Genomic DNA, 22,446 nt, shown 5'->3' with positions numbered 1-22,446 from the left:
CAGAGAAGACTGCCCACTGATTCAAAGTCTTGGAAGCCGTACCTAATGGAGGTCAGTGCAAAGAAACAAGAAGGGGCATTGTATAAAGAAAAGAAGAGGTGCAAAGCTATGCAGCCAGCCTCGCTGATTAGAGGACATAACCAGTCCTCTTAAAGAGTAGTTGCACTTTTAAAAACTTTAAAACTTTTGTTATGTCAGAGCAACATGTCAAAAGTTTTGATCAGTGGGGTCCGACTGTCTTTGCTGCCTGTCGGGTCCTCTTAGCAGGTGAAGGTGGACAATTAGATCTTCTATATCAATTAGATAGAAGATGTCTATAAAAGTCTACGTGTCTGTCTCCAGCTGAGAGAGGATCCAACAGGCAGCAAAGACAGCCACAGGAGCTCAGGTGGGCTCTGCAGCCCCTTCACTTGAGCTATCAACAGGGGTCTCAAGGCACAGACCCCCACTGATCAAAACTTTTGACATATCGCTCTGATATGTCAAAGATTTTAAAAAATTCATTTACTCTTTAAACTAACGTAAATTTAATGTATACGGCCTAAAGGACACTGCTCTCTCCTGGTTCTCCTCCTACCTCTCTGACCGCTCTTTCAGCGTCTCCTTCGCTGCCTCTATCTCCACTCCGCTTCCCCTCGCTGTCGGAGTCCCACAGGGCTCGGTCCTTGGTCCCCTTCTCTTCTCTATCTAAACAGCCCTAATTGGACAAAGCATCCGCAAATTCGACCTCCAATACCATCTCTACTCTGACGACACCCAACTATAAAGCTCCTCCCGTGACATCTCTAAACCATTCCTCCAAAATATCACCGACTGTCTATCCGCTGTCTCTTATACAATGTCCTCCCTTTTTCTCAAACTTAACCTCTCTAAAACTGACTTTCTCACTTTTCCGCCTTCCAACTGACCTCCCCTCAACATCTCTATATCAGTATCTGGCACCATCATAACCCCCAGACAGCACGCCCGCTGCCTTGGGGTCACACTGGACTCTGACCTCTCCTTTACCCCCCACATCCAATCACTGACCCAAACATGCCATCTGCACCTCAGAAATATTGCTAAAATCTGTCCGTTCCTCACCACGGACACGCTAAAGACATTTGTTGTCGCCCTCATCCACTCCCAACTCGACTACTGAAACTTGCTGCTCATCGGTCTCCCCCTCACCAGACTCTCCCCACTCCAATCCATACTAAATGCAGCAGCTAGGCTAATTTTTCTATCCAGCCGTTACTCAGACGCCTCTGCACTATGCCAGTCACTGCATTGGCTGCCCATCCACTGCAGAACGATATTTAAACTCTTCACCCTCACCCACAAAGCTCTCTATAGAGCAGTGCCACCGTACATCGCCTCTAAGCCCGCACACTCCGATCCGCTAACACACACAGACTAAACACCCCTCTAATACGAAACTAACATACTCGCCTACAGGACTTCACCAGAGCAGCAACTACCGGTATCCTCTGAAACGCTCTACCCTAAGGCATCTGGACAATTCCCAATGCACAAAATTTCAGACGCGCCTTAAAAATGCACCTCATCCGGGAGGTATACCAAATCGGTATTAGTGTATCTTGACGCCACCAGCCTGAGGGGTGGAAGGGGGGGGGGGGGGTTTACATCAGGAGCCGGCGGCGTGCGGCAGGAGCAGGGGAGCCGGCGGCTTCAGAGGTCCGGCCGCGGCACGAGCAGGGGAGCCGGCAGCTTCAGAGGTCCGACCGCAGCAGGAGCCGGCGGCCGCGGTTATCAGCGGCGGGAGGGGGGGATGTTACATTGTGAGTCGGCGGCGTGCGGCAGGAGCAGGGGTGATGGCGGCTTCAGAGGTTCGGCCGCGGCAGGAGCGGGGGAGCCGGCCGCCGCGGTTATCAGCGCCAGGAAGGGTGGGGGGTGTTACATTGGGAGCCGGCGGCGTGCGGCTATTAGCACCAGGTGGGGTGTTACAGCAGGAGCAGGGGTGACACTAGGAGCAGGCGTGCGGCTATTAGCTGGAGACCGGCTGCGTTGATCAGCGGCAGGGCAGGGTGGGTAGACAGCGGGATCATGTCTGCGCCATCCAATGAGAATCTTTGGGCGTTCCCCTCAGGCTGGTGGCGTCAAGATACACTAATACCTACCAAATCTCCTGACCTAGTCCCTTTGCCCTTCCCTATGGCTTCTCACACCTTCCACCCTGCCTATCACATACGACCTCTACCCCTGCACCTTCTTACCACCTCCACCCCATTTGCTTCCTAATAACTGATTTCCACATGTAATTCTCGTACTGCCTGTGGAATTGTAATTACTTTATCCCCCACCTTGTACCCCCTGTATTACCCCCACTCTCATGCCTCACCCCCCCTTGTATCTCCTGTACCACCCCCCACTCTGTTGGTTTCAAACTGATTGTTGAATGTAATTGTTGTACTGTCTGCGTTCTCCCATGCTTGAAAACGCTGCAGAATAAGTTGGCGCTATACAAATATAGATTATTATGTCTAGTACTGTTCCTACAGTTATTTTGTCCCCCTAACCATACCCTAAAATACTGAGCAACTCGTCACAACAGATTCCAATGACAATAGGCTTGAACCTTGAATTGTCCAAATTAAAACCACCATTATTCGATCTTCTTTGCATTATCTGACTTGGTGGTAAGGGTTCTTCTACAATGGCCAATTATTTTCTCCTGCTGTCACCTGTGGTTTAAGCAGCCATAAGTCTAAATTGTGTCTCGTTAATACTTGGAGCCAAACCTGGAAATGTCACATAAGTAGACTTCAGACTTTTGGCGCAGAGACTTCTTGTAATGTGGGTGATGACGCTATGGGGGGTTGTCCCAAGCAGGGGGAGCATTGAGATGTCTTCACTGGCAGATTTCTGGCACGGTGGCACAGAATGAGTTACATCTTCCCACTGGAAGTGCTAATTGGAAGCACACAGATCTGTTTTTGGAGTGTAGTTCATGTTTATACCTAAATATAGAGTCACAGTCCTTGTAGTAAAACCTCACACATGTGGAGGACATGGAAATTATTCCCTGTCCTGGTGTGTGGGCCAGGGCCATGCTAGAGTCCCTGAATCATTGCTCGCTTTCCGTAGAGTTCACTGTGGTGCAGATTGTCAGGATGGGATCACACAACGCTGGACTTCTATATAATGTACGGTAATCTCCTGACTGTAGGTTATGACGACGGCCACTATGTCAGAAATCTGCCAGTGAAGACCCTTCTCGGGACAACCTGCTCAGTGTCATCACCAGCATTACAAGAAGTCTCTCTGACAAAAGTCTGAACTCTACAGCTCTGGACTCCTATATAATGTCCTGTGGTCTCTTGACTGTAGATCATCAGGACAGGATCACACAGCTCTGGGTATCTATATAATGTCCTGTGATCTCCTAACTGTAGATCATCAGGACAGGATCACAAAGTGCTGCACTTCTATATAATGACTGGTGGTCTCCTGACTGTAGATTACCAGAATTGGATCCCAAAGTGCTGGGTTTCTCTATGATATCCAGTGATCTCCTGACTGTAGATTACCAGGATTGAATCACGCAGTGCTGGGTTTCTCTATAATATCCAGTGATCTATTGAGTATAGATTACCAGGATTGGATCACGCAGTGCTGGGTTTCTCTATAATATCCAGTGATCTCTTGAGTGTAGATTACCAGGATTGGATCACGCAGTGCTGGGTTTCTCTATAATATCCAGTGATCTCCTGACTGTAGATTACCAGGATTGGATCACACAGTGCTGGGTTTCTTTATAATATCCAGTGATCTCCTGACTGCAGACTATCAGGACAGGATCACATAATGCTGTGTCACGCATGTACGGTGATCTTCTGACTAGATTATCAGGACAGGATTACACAGCTCTGGCTAACAATATAATATCCAGTTATCTCCTAACAGTAGATTACCAGGACAAGATCCCAAAATGCTGGATTTATATAATGTCTGGTGGTCTCCAGACTGTAGATTACCAAGATCGGATCACACAGTGCTGGGTTTCTCTATAATATCCAGTGATCTCCTAACAGTAGATTACCAGGATAGGATCCCAAAGTGCTGGACTTTTATATAATGTCTGGTGGTCTCCAGACTGTAGATTACCAGGATGGGATCACACAGTGCTGGGTTTCTCTATAATATCCAGTGATCTCCTGACTGTAGATTTCCAGGACAAGATCCCAAAGTGCTGGATTTATATAAAGTCTGGTGGTCTCCAGACTGTAGATTACCAGGATCGGATCACACAGTGCTGGGTTTCTCTATAATATCCAGTGATCTCCTGACTGTAGATTACCAGGATCGGATCACACAGCACTGGACTTTAAAAAAAAAAAAATGAGCACATGGAGGCTAACCATCTGCACTCTGTTTTTTCACTGATCATTGCTGAGCAATTCTGAAAGAAAAATGGATGACACATGGACGTAAAAAATGGACAAACAGATATACGTACGCATTAAAGGCCGCTTTTTTTTCTCTTTAAATGATGCATAAAATTGGAAACGCTCAACTGAATAAGAGCCTGTACACGCTGCCATAGGTTCATCCCGGGATATATGTTCAAAAAACGGATGAAAACGTAACGTTTCACGGATCCATAGGCTATAGGGTTAAATGTAGTCAAACTATGCATACATTTGACTTGCATATAGCCTGACATGTTTTCATGCGTCTTTTTTTTTTTTTTTTTTTGTGGGATTGAAGAGCGTAGCCTGCTACACTTTTTTGTCCCACAAAAAAAACGCATGGAAAGGTATACGCTGTTAACATTGCGATCAATGGAATACATAGAAAATGTTTGGCTGCACATTTCGACATGCCAATGTATATGCTTTTTATGATCATATGCCTTAGGCCACATGCGCATGGGCGAGCACGATATCAGGCCGAGTTTCTCCAGCTTGCCAACATGCGTTCTTTATGCCGCTGCGAGGCGGTTTTTAATTCAAAAACGCCTTGTATCACTCTGAATTTGCGTTTGTTTTTTTTTAAAGGCACGTGTTTCGGGCGCATCAGAGTATCGCAAGTGCTTTCCATTGATTTTAATGGGAAACCTCCTATCACACTCGCATGTGCATCGCACAGCATGCGAGTGCCATGTGATATCTTTTAAGGTCCCCCTGAAAACAATGGACGAGGCTTTTTGCGAGAATGTCCAAAAATAGAGCATGCTGTAATTTATATTCTCACATAATTACTCATGTGACTAAGTCAATTCAAAAGAATGACGTTCATATCCCTGCGAATTCTGTGCGTGTCGCAACGCACAAAACACGTGCAAGATTCTTGCCGCTGTGTGACTAAGCCCTTAAAGGGGGGGAAAAAAAGGCGTGAACGTCAAAACTTTATTAGAAAAAAAAGTTTGCAGTGAAAAAGTATGTTTTTCATAGGAAAAAAATCCGGATCAGAACAACCATCTAAAAAACACATTTTTACATGTACGTTTCTCGCATACCTGAAACATTCGTGAGAGTGCTAGTGTGAACAGTTCCATCCCGCTCTAGCACTGTATGTGGTCTCGCAGTACTGTGTATGTGTGTATATATATATATATATGTGTGTGTGTGTATGTATATATAGATAGAAAGAAGGCGCATATATATATATATGCGCCATCTATCTAGCTATCTATTATGTATGTGTGTATGTATATGTATGTATATGTATGTGTGTATGTATATGTATGTATGTATGTATGTATGTGTATAATATATATATATATATATGCATGCGCGCCTCCACTCTATGGTGGAGACCTCATGTGAACTTGGCCGTAGTCTTGAGAAGTGACTTCAGTTGTCTGTAGGTGTCACTTCTGTGTGTTTTTCTCTTTCTTCACCTGCCTATTTTGGGGTGGAATTCCTGGAATGTCGAGTCATTCAGGTTCATTTCACCCTGTATGTTTCCAGGAAATGTAGTCCTGGGCTTGCAGAACACCAAACATATATACTGTGACTTTAAGAAGCCCAAGTTCTGCGCTATAGAAACTATGTATAAAACCGTAAGTAGGGGTGTAATTTTTCAGGAAGTGAGAGTCTGAATTGTCTACCCGTGAGTATTAGTGACAGGAAGTGGCATTTTGCCGGGCACAGCTGGTAGTCACGCCAGGAAGTATGAGGTCAGCCAGGGATGGGGGGTGTAGTACAGCATGTCTGCGTTGGGTTGGTGGGAGGAGGTGGGGGCACAGCGGAAACGCAGACAGAAGGGAAGTGAGAGCATTTGGTGAGTGGTTAGAATAAACTGCAGTCTAAAATATTTCTGAATATTGCTGTTACACATTTTCCATGTTTGTCTGAAGTGATACATTCACTTATTAATGGAAGTTCTCGCGGATCGTTCTTCTTCATTGCACCTGTTAGAGCATATTGGGTGTTGTAGTCTCACAGCAGGTTGTAAACCACAGCCATAGCGGCTACTTCACAATAGCATACGAAAATATGGATCAAATAGAGGTGCAGCAAGTTTTTGCGCAATACTTATTTTTTTGTTCTGCTTTTGTTCCGTGTTTTTGTTTGATGTTTTTTCCTGTATTATTTTTTTCGTTGCCGGATGAACTTTTTTGCCAGTTATTGTAATTTTGCAGAAATATGGATGATGAATAACGGAACAAATGCACATATGTGAGCAATACAAATACAGAACGTGCAGTTTTTAAACTCAACCCATTGACCTCTATGGGCTAGAAATGGGACTCGTATGATACATGCGGCATTTGGAAAAAAAACCAAAAATAACAAAAGGGACTTAAGGGTGCGTTCACACGTATCGGTATGGTGAATACTCTCCATAGTGAAAAATCCACACCGAAATCCTCACGAAAGTCCGCATCAGAATCATCAGCATCAGCGTAGATTTTGACACGGATACGCAACAGACTTCACCCCCTTCAACTGAAAAGGTTAAATCTGCTGTGGATCTGTGTCAAAATCCGCACTAAATCACGCTGATTTTTACGTCGACCCGCACCAAAATCCGCAACGTAAAATATACCATGGATTTCGGTGTGGGTCCTCACCAAAATCCTCTGTGTGTGAGTCTACCTTACCACCAAAGACCTATACCCAGTATCCACAGAACAGGTAGTAATGTCCAATTGCTGTGTCCAAACAACTTGCACACCCAGCGTTTCCCAAGAATGGTGCCCTTGAATGCCCCATGTGAATGGAGCAGCAGTGCGCATGCGTGATCATCACTCCATTCACTTCTAAACGACAGAGGGAGATAGCCAAGTGCGTTGACCACCATAAATGAAGTAGTGGTCGGGCATGCACACCACTCACATGGGGGGGCACTGTTCTCAGACCCGCTAGCTGTCACAATGGTTGGACCCCCAATGGTCATATGCCTTGTAGATAGGGAATATATGTCTCTGGTGGTACAAGCCCTTTAATACGGATCTGTAATATGCAGGTGTATAGAGCCCTTAGCCTTGGCCATCTTTATTCTTCAGTTCTTCATCACCTCTCCTACTTCTTCAGCACATTCAAAAAAATGTACACACGCTCCCAATTTCATACAGACTCCGAATTGTGCTGCATCGGAAGCGGCAATATGGCGCTGCATAAGCACTGCTTGCAGGGAGAGTATCCCTACACCCTGGTGCCATGCGGCGGCACCATACGGCCATACATGGAGAGCACAGAGCTGCATGAGGTCTTCCTCTGATTAGCATGCTCTTACTTTACCGGCTATGCTTCAGCAGCAGCTGTCTTCTTCCCGACCGCCTCTTTGTCCTACTTCTTATGTATCTCTTCCCTGCAGCACCTGTATTCTGCATTTTCTTCCAGAAGTGCTAATCCTTATGCTGTTCTCTCTTCTTGCCGCTGACCATATGCGGAAGGTAAATGGTGGGCAAACCCACCGATGTGAAGACATATGTTTATGGTGGGGTCGAGGGAGCCAGAACAGCCATAGATCTATGAAGCCTTTTTGTCTTCAGCGGTGAAAATTCTCTACAACAGCGTGGCAGCCATGGTCACACATCCTAATCTAGTCGCTGTTCAAAATCTGGCTTTCTTGCAGAATGTAGGAAGGAATTATTTGCTTGCGCTATGTCCAGAAGCCTGCTCTATGGACCGGATATGTCCTTTGCATGTATCCCATGTCCGGAACAGCTTTGCAGACCAGACATACGTAAACAAGACATATCTCTCCTTGGTCTTGGTATCTGGCCGTAATAAAAGAATGTAAGATAGACCCTTCTATGGAGAAGGAAAGGCAAGAATCTGCCAGGTACCTCCACCACGGGATAACTGGAACAGAAAGAAGGGGCCATGGAAGAATCTGCTGAAAGCACCTAATACAGGAGGCAACCCCCATACACATTGCATGGCTAGTAGATTAAAAGAAAAATATTTAGGGGTTCACTGACTTATCAGGTTCTGAATTAGGATCTGTGAGCACGTGTAGTGCTCATTCAGTCATGGCCGGCCTTAGCAATGTCTGACCTGTGCAGTCTCACAGGGTACAGGGTACTACATTGCTAAGGCTGGCCACAGGGTACAGTTTCACAGGGTGCTGGCCTCCAGCTTGTAGGGTGGTACCAGGCGGGTGTAGGCTAGGGGTGATCGCCTACCTTATATAACCCTGGCTAGATGGTCTTATTCCTCTCTGTGGCATTGTCATGTTGGAGCTACATGAATCTTCCACGTTCTGGCTGTATCTCTATCTCCTCCCCTCTGACGTTCCAAGGCACCACTATCAGCCCATTGGCACCCCCACAACACATTTGCTTAGTTCTGCTACTGTGTTTATGTAAAGAACTTGGTTCTGGGACTGTATTTATGTTATGAGCTTGGTTCTCGGGTTGTATTTATGCTACGAGTTTGGTTCTGGCGCAATATTTGTTATGAGCTTGGTTGTAAGGCTGTATTTATGAGCTTGGTTCTGGGGCTGCATTTATGTACTGAAGCTATATTTGTTATGAGCTTGTTTCCAGGGTTGTTTATATGTACTGTGCTTGGTTCTGGGACTGCATTTATTTTATAAGCTTGGTTCTGGGTCTGTATTTATATTAGGAGCTTTTTTATGGTGATGTGTTTATATTATGAGTTTGCTTCTGGGGCTGTATTTATGTTATGAGCTTGGTTCTGGGGCTGTATTTATGTACTAAGCTTAGTTCTGGTACAGTATTCGCTGAGCTGCTCTGCTGTGAGCATGTTATCTTGCTGCTTTCTGCACACACAGAATACAGGCAGACTGCCATCAGACATACATTGTTTTTTTTCTTATGACCTTGATGGTGCCAAAAAAAATCTTTTGGCCAGCTGTATAGATATATCTGTTTCTGGAGCACCTGTATAAGTTCCGTAAATCTCACAAAGGCCCCAGTTTCTACCATGACCCCCATCCCCAAGAATACACATCTGCTTTTTGTCCTTGACCCTCATTATTGCTGTATCTACTTCTCTTCTCTCTATCTGCCCCATATATCCCTTTTCTACTCTTGCTTTACTGTCAGTCTCTCACCTTCTTCACTTCCCCTCACTCTCTCCCACTTTCCCCTTTCTGTCCGTCTTCCATTTTTCTCTGCTGCCCCCCTTCTCTTTGGCTCTCTCTAGAGGGGAAGGAACACCAACTTCCTGGAGAGAATCTCCAGGCCAAACATCTGAAAACAAGAAAGGAGAGCGGGGAGAGAGCAGACGGGTGGAGGGCGAGAGAGGAGCTTAATCATGCACACATGTATATGTTATGGAAGTAACCTATCTGGCTGCACATCTGAGGGGGGTTGAAATATAGAACACAATTTCACTCTCTGACATTCCACAATACTTGTCTGCAGAGCTTACAATTAAGACTACACGAATGGTGCATTTGTAGCATTGGGTATAGAGCCATCCTTCACACCGCCGCATTGTATAGATATAAAGATATATATTCTATAGGCGTCTGCACGGATCTAGCATACCCTCAGATGCAGGCTTTGCTCTGCATCCTAGCAGGCTTATTAGCACAGTGCAGATTCCAGAGGCTGAAGCATCTGTCTTCCTCATAATATATTATTCTCCAGGTCCCATTTTTCACTCCTCTCTCCACCCTCCAGGCCTCCTCCTTTTATACCGCCACCCCCTCCTTCATCCTTAGTATGTATGTCTGGCTGCTGTCCCTACAGCTCTCTAAACTCAGATTTAATTTTAGGTAAGACTGGGCCAAGCCTGGCCCCAATTCTCCCACTCATACCACTGACGGGGCAATGAAAGGGTTACGGCCGTGGGTGGGGGAGAGCCTGTGCTATCAAACTGCTGCAGAAGAAAGGCTCCCTGCCCTTTTGTGTGAGGAGTTGGTGGATGTATTCGTAAGTTTGCTGCGTCTGTGGGGAATCTCCTAACATTTTATGGAGGTGCGAGTGTATTACAAGGCAAGACGGAGTTAACTCTTTGGTCCCCTCCGGTAAGGGGTAATATACATATATACGTTTTTGGAAATCCCTTCGATAGAGCAAATGTCAAGCAATGCATCAAGCTGCATTCGTTTGCTACATATTCGTCAGACATGTTGCAAGAACTCACAGCTTCTTGCACCAATCTTATAAATTAAAAGGAATATGTGCAATCGGCTATACGTAAGGGTTATCGTAATAGGAAGTGAAACCGTTTCGTGATAATTCACGCAATTGAAGGAGGCTAACTTTGGCGCTTAGCAACCAGTGCATCATAATACGCTATCCTACCAAAAGTATTGGGACACCCCTGTCAGTAGACCCTTGGAGGTGACAGTCATAGTTTGTGACGGGAACTGAGCACTCGCCGGCCGTAATGATGCGCAATGCAACAACCCGTCTACAGTGGTGCAAGGAGCGTGGTCACTGGACAGTGGAGTAATGGAAGAACGTTCTATGGAGTGATGAATCGCACTACTTCATCACATCAGATGGACGTACCTGGGTGTGGAGGACACCTGGAAAATGCCTATTGCCTGAGTGTGTTGTGCCAACAGTTAAGTAGGGCGGAGGTTGCGTTATGGTCTGTGGGCATTATACGTGGCATGGTCTTGGTCCGTTGGTTGTAGTGACAAGAACCATGAACACGGAGGTGTACCCTGACGTTCTAGACAAAGTGCTGCTGACAATGTGACAATACTCTGGGATGGGTTAGCTAATGCTTTCAACAAGACAACGAGCCTCGTCACACATCCAACGCTGTTTTATAATGGTTTGAGGGTATGTTTGTTCCATGATTGGATTGGCTCAACTGATCTGAACATCTTTGGGATGAACTGGAACATCGGGTCAGGAAATAGAACAGCATCCATATTCTTTGAAAGAATGCGCTAGATGTTTGCAGGATGAATGGAGGGAAATACTGGCTGAAATTTAACAGACATTAGTAGAAAGTGCCGAGGAGAGTATTTGATGTCATTAGGGCCAAAAGAGCCCCACTAAGTATTAATATATAGAAATAAATGCTATTTTTTGATTCTAGTCCATTTACTTTTGGTTGGATAGTGTAGATTACAGTCCAGGCCTATAGAAGCAGGGGCGTAACTATAGAGGATGCAGGGGATGGGGTTGCACCCGGGCCCAGGAGCCTTGGGGGCCCATAAGGCCTCTCTTCTCCATATAAGAAGCCCAGTACTATGAATAAAGCATTATAGTTGGGGGCCCCATTCCAGGTTTTGCATTGGGGCCCCGTTCCAGGTTTTGCATTGGGGCCCAGGAGCTTCAAGTTACGCCTCTGGGATGAAGCTACTAATTTTGGCATGTACAACCAGCCATTGCCAGACTGAGCTGTCCCATTGGAGAATTGTTTTCCTCTGTACCACAATTTATGAGGGTAGTATTGCCCTGTGGGCAGCCAAGGTGGCATTTAACTGTAGCTTTGGCACAACTTAAAACCGTCCCTGAGCATCTCACTCAATAGAAGTGAAGTGGGACCAAAGCATTCACAGTTTTTCTATTGACTTCAGTGAAATGTGACTCAAGGTGAGAAAAGTCATGTAAACTGAATTGTGTGAATGCCACGGCACGCACGTGATTTGTGTTGTACCCTGACCTGCACTTCAGATTATACTGCCAGAGTCTGCGTCTAGCACTAGCCTAACAGACTCAAGGACTTTGGCTGCCCGGCTTATGTGGAATTACCATTTTGTTCATTCGCTTTCCAGAGGAAATTGCCCATATATATTATCAGTCCTAGAATAAACCTTTATAATCTTAGTCCTTACCTCTCTCTGCTTTCCTTTTACTCTTTTTATCTTAAATGGTCTGAGATTAGGAAAAAAAAAAAAATTTTATTTTCCAGCTGTAGCGCCTCTTTTGTCCAAAGGCTGTGTCTGGTATTACAGCTCAGCACCATTCACTTTATTGGGAATAATCGGTAATACGACTCAGTGAACAGGAATAGTGATGTTCTTGGGAATAAAAAGTTATTAAAGACTTTTCTTAACGTAGACAACCCCTTTAAAGGGAACTTGTCATGTACGTCATGCTGCGTTCACTAAAGTAGTGGCATAAAGTAGTGCGCTGATTCCAACAATAGGACAATATTTTGTAGTTTTCAGACCTATTTCTCACTAAGCTCTATGAGATGAGCATGTAAGTAGGTCTTATTCATGTGGCCCTTTAAACCCCGCCCACATGCCATGATTGACCATTTTCTTAGGATATAGTATAATAGCAAGAAAGCTGTCAAACATGGAAGTTGGGTAGGGTTAGTGGTGCCTCATGAATAAACCAGATTGATAGCTCGCCAGGCACTGCAAAACATTGGCCCATAAATGGGAGACTGCTGGAATCCGCATGTCCATCACTATTTTATCCGACTCTAATATTGACCTATCCTCTAGAATAGGTCATCATTATCTGATCCGTGGGGGTCGTCTGCTTGGGACTCCCACTGATCAGCTGATTAAAGAGGCTGCAATGGGTGGGAGAGCGCTGTGGATTCTCCTCAGACTTGTGATGTCACATGGCCTAAGAGTAGTTGCAATACCGGGCACAGCCATTATATAAGGTACAATGCTGTGCTTGGTAAGCACTGCAGCACTCAAGCGAGCACTGCTGTCACTTCAAACAGCTGATCAGAGTGAGTCCTGAGCATCAACTCCCACAGATCTGACATTGATGATCTTTCTTGAGGATAGGTCATCAATATGTTAGTCTCAGAAAACCCATTTAGTGTTGTCCAATCTTCAAGATGCCATAGGCACACTAAGGGTATGTGTTCACAAATAGCAGACTTCAAACGAGGGGGTTAAATCCACCGCAAATCCGCACCAAAACCGCTGTCAGTGCAGTGGGGCTGGGCATTGACATCAGTGGTCATGGAAGTGTAATACAAGGCATCACTTCCATTGATTTCGGTGGGAGCGATGCTGTCTATTACACTTCCAGCCCTGACCACCAATGCGGATGAATGTATTGACAGCGAGCTGGAGGATCAGCTGATTGGAAGGGATCCTGATCAATGGATCCCTGCCGATCAACGATTGATGACCTATCCTGAGTATAAGTCATCGGTAGAAAATGCCCAGAATAGCCCCTTAAATGTGTGCCCCCCCCATCACAGTTGTCTTAATGCTTTTTTCTATATACATGATTGATACGTGCAGCTCTCCCTGTAAGCCGTTGGTTCTGTAGGTTTGGACTCCCCAGGTAATACATTATACATTCCAAAGAGCAATCTGTCATCTCTCTGGGGAACCCCTTGCACAGTAAACACTAGTAATACCCGTTTCACATTAGATTACACATGTGTATTTTCCCTGCAATATAGTTAATCCAGCGTCTTTAAGGACATAATAACACCAATGAGAACAAAAAATAATCCCCCCCCAGCCCCTCCGCCTTTCTCCGAGGATCAGCACTTTTATAGTTCACACAAGTCACCACAACTTCTTGCATCGCTACGTGTTAACGTTACTAGTAATTTCCAGCAATTGGCTTCTTGCGTTTAGTGGTCCTGTAAAAGATGGAAAAAAAATAGTTTGGTATCCCTTTAAACGGCAGTGTTCTGGGAAAGGCTGGCACGGCGCCAGCAGTTGAGGATTGGGGTTGTGTTTCCAGACTCGGCTTTCATGCAGAACCTATTAAAATGTGTCTTGCAAGGCCATTTTAGGACAAGCACAGCCTGGCATTGTGTATGAAAGTGGCGGCCTGGTCACTTTACGTCTGCTCCAGTTTCTCGTCTCATACACTTACATGCTTCTCTTCCTGACGCTCTCGTATATTTATTTCCACGCACATTCTGTATCCGAGCCATCCTCCTTCCTTGGATCAGCCTCCTTATTCTTTTGTGGCTAAAGTCTGACCATTATTTTGCTCTCTCTGTTAATGTCATTACTTTTTTTCCTACTTGCCACATAAACGTTTGTCCTTCGCAGCGTGGCAACAAGATATAGCTTATGGACCCTGTGCATGAAAGCTAGCGCAGGCTATGATGGTGCCCTCTCTGCGCTCCAGGCAGTGTGAGTTTAGGGTCCTTTTACAGATCTCGATCCAAGCTGTGTAACTAGCAACGAACAACAAGATTGGCGCTCGTTTACCCTGCTTTCACATAAGCCGATCTTAGAATGTATGAAGGACAAACAATCGTTCGTTCTTTATACAGTTTCGGCATTGTCGGCAGCACATCCCACGTTCGCATAGGGAGATGTACTGCCCACCGCAATGATTTTTCTTGAAACTGGAGAACAGATGCGATTGGCCGATGAACAACTCGTCGACTGATCGAGTTTAACTTTACTCATTCCGATGATTGGACAGTCAAACCTTCTCGCCTAGTCCTTGGGACATGTAAAAAGCCCTTTACTTGGGCCAGTCAAATTAAAATTGTGATTTGCCTGGTCATAGAAGACAGCATTTGTCAACCACAAGCTTATTAGGGTGTGTGCATATGAAGCGTATTTACTGCTATGATTTAGGTCCATGTTTGCTGCAATTCCGTCAGTGCAACTCTCCCACTTGCACATTCATTTCAATGGGCCATGAGCAATAAGCCACTGCCCAACCCCTCCATCATGCCCAAGTGGGGCCCAGGACAAGCAGAGCCCTCACCTGCATCAGGTGTGTTGGTTGTTGCTGGGGGTTGTTCTCTCTCAACCCTCACCATACCTTCATGCGATGCTCACTCCCCACAGGCACCTCCCGGTGGCAGCTTAGCAGGCCTGGAACTTCAGACCGGTGTCCAGACTTTGGCCTACCTAGAACTCAGCCTATCCACACACGGGTGAGAATGAACAGTTCGGTTCAAAGAAGCAGTCACTCTTACTCTTTGCATGCTGAACAACAGTAACTTTTATTCCAACCGGTAGCACGACCTGCGCAGAAATTGGCGTTTGAGTCAGAAAGTGGTTTGGAAGTGGAAGTAAGGCGGTAACTTTCCCCACTTTTACCAGAATCATAGTTAATCCAGTCTGGTAGCCCATGGAGACTAATTTGTGATTTGTGGCCTCCTTCAATCCTGTGCAACCCAGTCCACAACTGTTCTCTAGGACACCCAGCGCATCAACTCCTGTGCCACAAAATAGCACATGCCTACTTCCAATTTTGAGCCACTTGCGCATGCTTCGTACATCATACCTTAAAAGCCATTGCTAACACTGTAATAAACCTACCGCACTGCGGTACACCCGATCCTTCTTTCTTACAACACACTACTCTTTACGGCACAAATGCCAAAATGAGCAGGAACCCTGCTCAAACGGGGGAGGCCAATAGAAGGTAATGGTTCTGTCCAAATCCCATTTTCATTAGTTCAGATGAAACCTTGGGACAGAACCTGAGGATGTATAGAAAAGCGAGATGTGAACGGCCCCTTAAATCCTCAACTGATCCTCCCAGCATTAGGGGGTCTAGACGACATTAATGTGCATGGCTTAGAATAAGTGAAGCACTTGTAATTTGCTGTTGGAAAGAGGAATGCTTTGTTTTAGGCTTCATATTCTGCATGTGATTAACAAAGGTTATCTAGATGGGATTTTTAACCACTTCCTTGTCTTCAGAGTTGGCTGACTTCATGCCAGTTTATAGGACATTTGCACAATGCATTGTGTAAGGCTTACATTTACCAAGTATCTGTTTTTGTCTCTTTGGTCGGGTATTTCCAGAGCCGATCCTCCTTATCGATCATAATATGAGGGGTTTTGTTTTGTTTTTTTTGCCCGTCTTGCATCTCTTGGTCTCTGAAGACCCATTCATGCAGAGCCATTATTGGTCCAATGCGAACCATAACGACAGAACAATAAGCATTTGTAATGGTAATCAGCCTGGGTAAATGAGAGTTCTTCTTTTTTAATCACTTTGCTTGATTGATTGCATATACGCAATAATTAAAATGATCAGCGGGACATTTTATTTGAAATCTCAGGAATCCTTAAGCAATGATATGTAAACTGGAGTAGCGCCTGCTTCCTCTACTTAGCAGAGCCTTATTGTGCATACTCCGGCCAAGCAGACCTTTGCCCTAGTAATTGTGTGAATGTCTCTATCCCTGCCTGGCATTATTCTTGCTCTATAAGTGAAGCTGGTTATACACTATCCTGCCAAAAGTATTTGGACACCTAAGCAGAGTTGGGAAGGGGGGACTTATTTGTATAGCGCCAATTTATTCTGCAGCGATTTCAGGTAATTTGTTCATTGCTCACCATGCACCATTTACAGTACAAACCATGTAGATGAGATTGTAACAAATATCATCCACATAGTAGCATACATAGTAGCATAGTATGTTAGAATGAAGGGAAACAATGTCCATCTAGTTCAGCCTGTTTCATGATGTAGAAAAAAGTCCATCTAGAGCCTGCAGCAGAACCGACGTGACGCGGATTCTAAGTCGCATGTAAATTGTTTGCTGTACGGCCAAATTTCCACTGTGGAAATTCTGCCCCATGTGGCCGTTGCCTTTACTGCTTCCCTTCCTCTATAGCCGTATGGAAATTACGCTGCAAATTTTGCTTTGATTCTTTGGCAACATTTGCATATGTCAAATGCTTATTTGCCACGGAATTCACTGCTCTCATGAAAAGGGGTGAATATCGGGGTGACGGTCTGCAGCAAACCGCTGACACGCTGCAGATTTAAAATCCGCACTGCAGGTGAATTCTGCATGGATTTTATTCCACATCCTGGAGAATATGTGTTACAGTCTCATTTGCGTGGTTTGGACCGTAAACACTTTGGGTTTTCTGTAGGCAGTACTACTGCCCGAAATCCAGTGTGTCAATGGAACCCGTACCCTAGTGTATTTGGGGCTGTGTGCTGTCCATTGTCAATCCACAGATAGGGCACGGTCCCATTATAGGGCTATGACGCTGTAAGGTTTCACACGGACCACTGGCCCACGTGAAAAACTCATGGCATGTGCAATTCTTGTTCATTTCGCGGACTAGAAATAGACATACACTCGACTGTCCTATAGGCGGCACATGGACTAGTATCTGCATGCTGTCCGATATAAGTTGCACCTGAGATGCAACAACTCATGTGGACTTGGCCTTAGGCCTCTCTTTCTATCTATAGCTGCCCATATACAGGTCAGTTGGCCCCCTATCCAATCAACGTCCAGTATTATTTGCTGTTGGAACCCCTTGTCTGTATATCCTCAGCATTTATTGAGGTTCCTTTGATCATACAATGTTCTTACATGAGACATGGGTTGGACAGGTCCACCAGAATCCTGTGGTGGTCTATGGCTCTGACCTACAGCAACAATGCCCACCAGAAGACAACCCCATTAGAAGCAGATTTGTGAGCCTATTACTTACTGTTGGGTTCTATTTCTATGGGTTGATGCATAACAAACCTTTTGGCTCTAAATGCTCTTTTACATGGGCCGATAATTGAGAACAAATGTTCGTTCACTTGATCAATGCTCCATGAGAAGGAGTCTGTGGTCCGCTGGCAAAATGTGTATATACACATGTCAGGGGATCAAATCTTTTATGCAACACTAAAAATTCTTGGCTCTCCGGCAGCTCGTCGCTTTGTGTAAAGAAGGATGTTCTTTCAACACTAATGGACTATATGTGCCTGAATGACAGCAGGTCAGGAACGCTATCATTTCTACTTAGGGAGAGCATCTCCCTTATTTACATATTACCCAGAGGAGCATGAGTGGCCTTATAAGTCTCCTCACTCACTCACCTTCCAGGGGCTCCCCCTAAGGAGAAAATATAGCTTTCCTTACCCCCGTCCCAGCCTCTCGCTAGCCAAGCGAGAAACCTACTGCACACTGATGAGGTGAAAACACCCGAAACAGCCGTCTGTGTATAGATTCTGGCTTGGCTTTCAATTCCCAGTCTTTGTTACAAGGCTTGTATAAAGAGTCTAACATTGACTTGCAGGAATGCTGCCTTGCAATAAGTGGCGCTGCAGAGGTATTGTTCCATCTCCCTTATGAATGATCGCACTAATGGTTCTTCAAGCACATACAGCACTGCTGGTTTGTCTATGTGAAAGGAGTTGAACGAACGCCGATGCGCTTGCAAAAACATCGATCAACGCTCTTTCCTGACAGAAAATCTACCAGTGGAAAAGGACCTCTAGTAATTTGATATGACTGATGTGTGCAATGATAACAGCAAAGTCTGTAATGCAATTAACAATGGATGTGCATATGGTATGACCTATTGGATGAAGGCGGACCAATGGAATAACTTTTTTGCAAGTCCAGTTCTGTAGGAAACCATTTGCATCTATAGAGAATCTGTCACCAAAATAAACACTTTTGACCATCTTAGCAAATTCTTCCTTGGTAGACTGCAAGTACACTCTGTATGTTGTACAGCAAGTTCTTGGCCGTCTGCACGAGGGGGATCATCGGACTGTCTCTTACGTATAGCGCTTATTTAAAGACCCATTAACAGGAGTCAAGGGGGATGTCCAGTTGCTTGTGTTGCACGCATTAGTGTATTGATATCAGATCATCTGACCCTCTAGATCTCTCTAGTGACAGATTCCTTTTATTCTGCTCATACGGAGATGTTGTGTTACAATGAGAGAGACTTTCCCATGGGAGAATCCTGCTGATCGGGACATTTGACATATGTAGATCCACAAATTATAAGTCTGCTACATTTCTAACCATTGGAATATATTTCCTTAGCTAGCAACCAATCATTTTCTCTCCGTAATCACATAGCTAACAGTTCTGACAAATCGTTAATGGTTAGAATGTCTTAATTATTGGCGCTTCAGTTGCCACCACCCTATTGGGGTACGCATTGTGTGTATGTATTTGACGATTCTCTATGTACTTGTGAGGTGGACTTTCTGCATGAGTCTATTCGTTGCCCTTTTTTTTTTATATGTGTACTTTTTTATGTCCCCATCTGCCCTCTTTGTATTATTATAGGAATTGTTCGCTTTGGCTTTCTTTTACGTTCTACTTCCTACCACTAGGCGCCAAGTTCATTATGTGTTTCTGTCTAGCCTCAGACCATATATATATTATATATATATGTATGTATGTATGTATGTATGTATGTATGTATATGTGTGTGTCTTTGTCTTTGGTCTGTGTATGGGTTTCTAGCATTGCATCCTCTCCGCTCTCCATAATTCTCTGTGTCCTCTCTGTATATATCTGTATATCCCAGGATATACTCCCCCATCACTTTACTTGTCTCTGTGCTATATGTATATATACTTAGGTCTTTTCTCTGCTATATCCTGTATCTACCGTCAATATGACGGTCTATATCCCCCATGGTCTCCTCTGTGCTTTCTTTTGTATGTCTCCAGCAGTGTTGCCCTCCACTGACTCTTGCGGTCTGTTCTGTGCATGCTCTGTCTCTTCTTGGCTCTTTGTGTATGTCTCGCTATGTACATTGTGCGGTCTCGGTCTCTTTGCTGTCTTCTATGTGTGTCTCTAGTCAGGTACCACTGTGCAGGTGTGCCCACTCTTCAATGTTAATTTTTGTGTCTTCTCTTGCATTTTTGTGGATTTGTCCTTTTGTGCTTTGTGAGTGTCCCTCTACCTGTCTGCCCTACAGCCACCGTACTATTCTTTTGTCCCTTTCTCATTTTGTTCTCTGTCCTTTCCCTTTTTGTTCTCAGCATCTTTATCCGACTGTCTGTCCTGCTTTTTCTTCGTGAATGTCTCTTCTGACAATCTCTTGATTTGTCTTGGCTTTGCAGTGCACCCCCCCCCCCCCTCCGCCTTTCTCTTGTTCTGACTTCTGTACAGATCTTCGATAGCCCCATTTTTCTTGGGTGGCTCATTAGCTTGGTGTAATTGAACTGTAAGGACGGGTCTTTTCTCACGCCGCATCGAGATTTACGACCCTTGAATCCCAGAATAAAAAAAAAAAATCCTCCCAAATCCCCCTTCCCGGCCGACGTGTAATCAGCGTGATGGATCCACTGCGTCCCACACTGCAGGCATCTGTCCCCGTGTGTACATACAGGGAAAGCAATGAGGAGGTTGATGGCGAAGAAATGGAGTGAGGGACAGTGAAGGAGGCAATAGGTGGGGGTTAAGAGATGGTATTATTCAAGATGGTGAATCAGTAGACATGACACTGGTCGCGGCAGAAAAAAGATGATTGTTGGATAAAGTGGTGAACCTGAGGGACAGGAGAACATTACGTGAGCAGACATCCATGGAATTGCAAAGCATTGAGGCTTGGTGTATAGGTTTTAGAGTGAAGTGTAGTAGTGTACATTAGTGCAAAGGGTGGAAGAACCTGGGAAAGACATGGGTTGGTATAAGCAGGCCAGCAAGGGCCTAGAGGTTCACTAGAGATGTTGCTAATAATTAAAGGGGTTGTCCAGGTAATGGACAACATGCCCCCTTTAGTACCTACTGCTCTAAAACAAGAAGCGGAGCAATCCTTAGCTGTTCCCTTCCGCCGCAATCCAGAGCTGCAGTACCGCTGTGGTCCCGATGTTTGTTGCTGAGGATAATGTTACAAGAAGTCAAGTGACTCAGCTCCTGGCATCATGGTGCTCAGGATGTGAGTGCTGATACCAGGGGAACGAGTGGTGATACTGCAGCCTGATTTTTTTTTGACAGATTATGACAGTGGAAGTCAGGTGACCACTGCAGCCAAACACTGGGACCACAGCGGGACTGCAGTGCTGGATCGTGGTGGCTTGGCACTGCTCCGATTTTTTAATTTAACACAGTGGGCAATTAAAGGGTGCGTATTGTCTGATAACCAGACAACACCTTAAAGTATATGGAACAAACGATGAGCGAGAGCCTAGAGGTTCACTAGAGATGGTGCTAGGAACAATAATTAGGTATATGGAGCAAAGTAAGAAGGCTCTTCCTGGTAGGGAGAGCGCAAGATCTCTGCTATCGAAGAACACAAAGATACATAGTGCGATGTTTATTTTTTCTATTTTTGCAAACACTCCATGTCTGTTCCTGTCTTTCTATCAAAATGCAACATTTTTATGATTTTGTTTTGCAGTGATTCCCGCTACCTATCATATCACCGAGAAGTCACTCAGTCCCTGGTCCATGGGATACTGGAGGCCTGCAGAACTCTTTATCACCTTCACCCGGATTTTTGGCCAGTAATTCGATAAGTGTGTTAATCTCTGGTTGGATCTCAACTTTGAGCCTTGGATCTACGGCACCTTTCTGCTTGCTTTTGGGGGGTGTATCCCCTCTTTGGAACAATCATAGATGGAAATTCGAAGGGTTTGAGCCAGTCCGGTAGGCTGGACACCTGGCAATGACTAGTAACGATTCTCCCTGCCCGCCGTCTGGGCCAGGTCACATGAATGGATATCCTGTTCCCCATTATGCCTTCTTCTTTCCTCACATGCTTGGTGGTGTGTCCCCTCCAGGAGCTTTGCCCGGAGTACAACACCAACTCCCTCTCAGTGGATATAGCACACCTTCTCCAGCGAGTGAGTATTGTACCTTTTTATTCCATGTTGTTCAACTATTATTTTACTGGCATTATTTGGTTATATGCTTATTTTTACACATTTATACTGTGTCTTTTTTTTCTTCATTTTTTAGCCTTAAAGGAGTTTTCTAAGAAAAGATAATAAAAAACGAAAACATTTGATATGTTCTAACTTTTTAATGTTCTTACTGTTGACATTCGGCCCATGAGTCCTGAGCTTTGGCACCAAGCAGATGGGTAATGCTTATTTACATACCCACATCCAAACTCTTGTTTGTACATACTAGGGTGTCTTTCCTATATCATGAGACCCCAAGAAGAGTGGTTCTAGTGAAGCGCCGGTTTTGGGACAAAATTCTGTCTCAGGACCGGAGGGGGCGAGTTCTATATTACCTGCACTTGTTCTTCTCTGCCGTCACCCTGATCTGCCAGAATCTGTTTTAGGCTATCTTGGATGCAATTTTCAGACTACTTAATCCCCACAGTGCATGATCGGCAATGACCAATCGGAAAGCAGTGCAAGTGTGCATTACGTAGTTAGAAAATTGCTGTGGCCATCTTGGACGGCTGAAAACCAGGAACAGAATCGACAGATTGCTGGGCTGGCAGAGAATAACAACGGCAGGTAACTTACCACCC

General features: G+C 45.0%; 1 protein-coding gene across 2 annotated transcripts in view; it reads left to right on the top strand.

The window, feature by feature from the left end:
- The window catches only part of RARA (retinoic acid receptor alpha), a 119,791-nt gene that overhangs the window by 13,299 nt on the left and 84,046 nt on the right, over positions 1–22,446 (top strand). Inside the window, exons 1-2 of one of the 2 annotated variants that reach the window (XM_066587349.1) lie at positions 10,377–10,395; positions 21,361–21,805. In XM_066587349.1, the coding sequence (XP_066443446.1) occupies positions 21,628–21,805 (178 nt within the window). In that variant the 5' untranslated portion in view covers positions 10,377–10,395; positions 21,361–21,627. Of the gene's footprint in view, positions 1–10,376; positions 10,396–21,360; positions 21,806–22,446 lie in introns of those variants that run through there. The other variant, XM_066587348.1, reaches the window with a different exon arrangement.

This window comes from Eleutherodactylus coqui, chromosome 13, assembly GCF_035609145.1.
Source record: "Eleutherodactylus coqui strain aEleCoq1 chromosome 13, aEleCoq1.hap1, whole genome shotgun sequence".
NCBI classification, from domain to species: Eukaryota; Metazoa; Chordata; class Amphibia; order Anura; family Eleutherodactylidae; genus Eleutherodactylus; species Eleutherodactylus coqui.
Note: the sequence above shows the minus strand (reverse complement) of the source record. Positions and strands in the feature narration are given on the sequence as shown.